At 37.3% G+C, this 5269-nt stretch overlaps 1 protein-coding gene across 1 annotated transcript in view; it reads right to left on the reverse strand.

Annotated features, from left to right (window-relative positions):
• Positions 1 to 1074: 1074 nt before the first annotated feature.
• LOC105513691 overlaps positions 1075 to 5269 on the reverse strand; it is a 58114-nt gene continuing 53919 nt past the window's right edge. The window contains exon 3 of the mRNA XM_011944634.1: positions 1075 to 1212. Coding sequence (XP_011800024.1) covers positions 1184 to 1212 — 29 coding nt within the window. The 3' untranslated portion in view covers positions 1075 to 1183. The remainder of the gene's footprint in view (positions 1213 to 5269) is intronic.

Consider the following 5269-nt stretch of genomic DNA (forward strand, 5'->3'; position numbering starts at 1 on the left):
GCCTGGACAATATAGCAAGACCCCGTCTCTACAAAAAATAAAAATTAAAAAATTAACTGGGCACAGTGGCACACACATTTAGTCCCAGCTACTCAGGAAGCTGAGTTGGAAGGATCGCTTGAGCCCAGGTGTTTGAAACTGCAGTGAGCTATGATTATGCCACTATACTCCAGCCTGGGCAACAAAGCAAGGCTCTATCTCTAAAAATACCCCACAAAATTCCTGAGTTTAGATGAAAAACAAAAACTATTCATCTATAGGTTCAACATACACCCCCCCACACACACACAATGTATATGTAAACATCTACAATTATAAATTATTTAGTCTTATATTTTATTTAGTCCTATATTATTAGTGATCCAGTATTTTTATACAATGGCAAACCCAGTTATTTATAAATGTTCCCAACTTTGTGTTGGCAATAATAATAGTAATAGTAAATTATTTGTCAACCTGAAACCACACCTTTTTTTAACACTAAGTATTCTGAATTTTGATCCTTAACCCATCATCAACTATTTGTGTTAAGAGGTTCTTAGATATTTTGTAAAACTATTTCAAAACTTTGAGGGAAAAAGAAAGTCTGTATGAAGCCTTGATGCCTAGAAAGCATTGTGGACCTCTTGCTTTTTCTCTCCTCTTCTAACCCGCCGAGTTAATCCTAATTCAAAGGCCATAAAAAAGTTAAAGAAGCTCTAGGTTTCAAAGTGTTACAAGAGTACCAAGGGCAGGTCAGACGTTGGTTCACAACTGTAGATCCCCTGGATCCAAGTCGTGCTAAATTTAGCAAACCAACACAATATTCCTTGTTTCTGTCAGTTTTCTGATCTTTAGCTTTCAACAGTACACCATGCCATGAGGTAAAATTAGTGGCATCTAACCCAAAATACCTCAGACATAAATGAGGTCTGAAGTAATAATATATCTTGTCTCTGAAGAAAAATATGTAACTCTAAATGTTCTTGGTGGCCACACCTTATGCGCATTTACTCAATAAGCATAAAATTTATTGGATGAATACGTAGGTGTTTGGTGTTGGTTTTTAATAATCAAAGAGTACAGATGCACTCTTACCTTCTTTCATAGCTCACACACCAACTTGAGCCAGTACAGCCTTGTTTCCAGAGCTTGACAATGTCCGTGAATGCCCGAACATATGGGTGTGCAAGTTCAACCACAGTCACTTGCTGTTCTTCACAAACACTTGGCCTTGAAAAAAAGAATAGCAACCTAATCAAAATATATATTTTTATATATGAAACGTTGATTTCTCCATCTTCCACAAAAAGCTTGACATGTTATGAAAAACACATAAAGTAAGAAAGAAAAATACAGGCAATACAAAAACAACACCAGGACCAGGAAAGGAAAAATCAGAATAAATTTTAAAGACCACAAGAAATTTAGAAGATAGATATAAACATCATAAATTCCCACAAAGTTAGAAAAATTGAGCTGTAAATTAAGTTCTGAGTGCTTTGGTAGCCAAAATTTTAAAAGAAAAGAAAAATTGCAGGATTCTCAATACTCATGAAGAAAAAGTAAGCCAGTTCATAAAGAGAAGTTAAATTTTTCCTGGAAATTATTTCTGAACAATATTTTCAATCTGCATGTTTAATTGGGTTTCTCAGGTAATTCTTGTTTAAACACAAGTATTTTTCCACCACCATCATTATATTAATATTTCCTTACAGAAAGTTTGTACAGATTTACAGGAATTTAGATCCACTATCTTTAATTTTTCAATGAGTAAGGCTAACACTAATAGCCTGGAATGCCAGAATTCAATTTTTTTAATAACCTTTTGTGATTTGAGGAATGCTTTACTTAGTGATGAATGATTTACTAGTTCATACGAATTGTTTTACATGTGAAAACAACACTACTTGTAATATCCAGTTAGGCCAACCACTCATGCTTTTTTTGCATTCAAGATCACTTACATGCCATACACTGACCCTGCTAGGAATATAACAGATGATGCAGACTTTGATGTTCCTGCCTTCAAGATGCTCACAGTCTGGCATAGTCGCCATATTCATAATCTTCTGAAAACAGAAATGAGCTCTGATTCAAAAGCTCTAGTCATCCCCTAAATAGTTCTGTGTACTTTTCCAGTGACACAATAATAATACCGATAAACGTCTTAGTGCTTTTCATACTATATATCTTTCACATCACACTCTGTGACTGCAGTCCCTTTTTGCTAACACTGTTTCCTGTGCCTCTACATCTCACCATCTGATTTCACAACCTAATTCTCACTTCTAGATATATTTCTGAAAGGTGATTGTTTGGATTATTAACCTCACCTAAATTAAGTGAAGTTCAAGTTGAACTTTATTTATGAGTTTGCATAGCACATTTTAATACTTTAGGTAAATACAGAACTGTAATAAAACAAGGGATGTAAAAACTGCACATAAGACAGGCATCCATAAAATCATCAAGCATTGTACAATGATCCTAAAGAAAACCATAGCTTTTAAAGTTTCCATATTAGATTATCTGTAAACTGCTATACCTACACCTTTATGTGCTATATATTTTTTGTGAGGCAACAGCATTAATTAGAAAGAGCTAACAGCACCTTTGTTTTTTTGTTTGTTTGTTTGTCAATCGTTTGAATTCTTACACCACATCCAACCTTGAACTCCACTTTGCAATCTTCATCTATCCATCCATCCATCCATCCACCCCTACCTATCTATCTATGCATCCAACAAATACTCTATGCCTATGTGTGTAAAGCATTGTGCCAGAAGCATTCCCCACATGTGATTTGAGTATACATTGCTTACTTAGGAGGTACAGAAAACACTGGTAAGAAAGTAATGAAATTAGACAAAGAAGGAGAATTCGCAAATAAAAAATGCATTATCAAGCCAGCCAACATTGGATATGTTGGAGGGTGAGGGAACCTGGGCATTAATTTCTGTCAGTGGTTGGTTAAAAGCTGCTTCCTCCCTAGTATTTCAGGCCCAAAGCACAGCAGACAGAGTCAGCTTCCAGAAACCAAAGTCCTCAAGCTAAGAAATGCAATGCTGGGAGCTGGAAGCCTGTCAGGTGTGCAGCGGTAAAGGAGAGGGGACCTGGATGCAGTACTGACAGTTCCAGCTGCAGGTGGTACAAATGAAAGAACTAACACAAGAACAGAAAACCAAACACTGCATGTTTTCACTCATAAGTGGGAGCTGAACAATGAGAACACATGGACACAGGGAGGGAGCATCATACACCGAGGCCTGTCGGGGGCTGGGGGTTCGGGGGCTGGGGGAGGAATAGCATTAGGAGAAATACCTAATGTACATGATGGGTTGGTAGGTGCAGAAAACCACCATGGCATGTGTATACCTATATAACAAAACCGCACGTTCTGCACATGTACCCCAGAATTTAAAGTATAATCAAGAAAAAAAGAAAAAAAAGTCCATATTCTCTTTGATTTGACAATCTAAATAGAAGAGAGAGAAAATTATAAAACACCTAAATAGATACAAAATGTGGCATGCTAAGATGGAAGCAATTAAGGTGCTAGAATAGAGATAAGAGAAGCTCATGTAGATTCATTAGTTAGGAAAGGCTTCAGTGAAGAGGTGACACTGTGACCTGAAGGATGGAAAGAAGGCAACCATGGAAGAGCCAGGGATGCCACTCAGACAGAAGGAACAGAATGAGCAGAGGTTCTAAAAAGGGAAAAAGCTTGGCCTCCTGCAGATCTGAAGGAAAGACAAAGTGGCTGGAATGATGAGACGCTTGGTGGGACAGCAAGGGCCTTCCAGGCCAAGGAGTTTTGATCTTAGTGCATAGGAAGCCACAGAGATTTTTAGAGTTCTCATTTCTGGACACATCTCCTATAGCCGGGATCTGGAGATGGATGTATTATACTTTCCCTCTCTCTCTTTGATGCCAACCGTAGCAAAGCTTTACAAGACTCAGTTGCCACAATACCACCATCCTCCTACTCCCCTTCCTGACTCCCAAAAGTCTCCAGTCAGGGAGGGAACAAACCTTGGGCACCAGGACATTTCAGAAAGAATCTGTGTTAACATCCCTCATCAGAAACTCCCATCGTTCGAAGTCTTAAATGCCTCCCTTACTAAGAGGGGATATAAACCCTCACCCCTAGCTGTTCCATGACGTATTCCCTATAGGCCACTATTGCATGCATGAGTTAAACTTTTCTCCTATTAATTTGTTTGTTGTCAATTAATTCAAAGGCTCCCAACTATTCAGACCTAAGTTGATACAGGAAAAGATTTCCCTCCAATACAGAGAAGAACCAGGTTATTATCTCATACCAGTTAAAATGGCTACTAGTAAAGAGTCAAAAAATAACAGAGGCTGGCAAAGTCACAGAGAAAAAGGAATGCTTATATACTGTTGCTGGGAGTGTAAATTAGTTTACCCATTGTGGAATACAGTGTGGTGATTTCTCAAGGATCTAGAACTAGAAATACCATTTGACTCAGCAATCCAATTACTGGGTATATACCCAAAGGAATACAAATCACTCGATTATAAAGACACATGCATGTGTATATTCATTGCAACACTATTCACAATAGCAAAGACATGGAATCAACCTGAATGCCCATCAATGATAGACTGGATAAAGAAAATATGGTTCATATACACCATGGAATACTATGCAGCCATAAAAAAGAATGAGATTATGACCTTTGCAGGAACATGGTTGGAGCTGGAGGCCATTATCCTTAGCAAACTAACACAGGAACAGAAAACCAAATACCATATGTTCTCACATATGAATGGGAGCTAAATCATGAGAACACATGGACACATAGCAGGGAAAAACACACACTTGGGGATCCCTAGGAATCAGAGGGTGGAGAGTGAGGAGGAGGGACAAGAACAGGAAAAATACCTAATAGGTACTAGGCTAAATATGTGAGTGATGAAGTAATGTGTACAACAAAACCCTATGACACAAGTTTACCTATATAACAAACAAGCACATATACCCCTGAATTTAAAATAAAAGTTAAAATTAAAACTGGGTATTACTGATTCCTAATTAGGTTACACACATGTCAAAGACTATCATCTGGATAATATTGATGCTTCAAAATCTATTAAAATAAAAAAATATATCACTCAATATATAGAAAAATCATGTAGTATGTTTGAAACTTTTGCATACACGTGTACTTAATGTGTACTCTTTGTTAATAGGAACATGGATATGTGAACTTGTGTGTACACATACATACACATATTCAAGCTTGTACATTTTGTTGATAAG

The sequence above is a fragment of the Colobus angolensis genome, unplaced genomic scaffold (genome assembly GCF_000951035.1).
Source record: "Colobus angolensis palliatus isolate OR3802 unplaced genomic scaffold, Cang.pa_1.0 Scaffold234, whole genome shotgun sequence".
NCBI lineage: Eukaryota > Metazoa > Chordata > Mammalia > Primates > Cercopithecidae > Colobus > Colobus angolensis.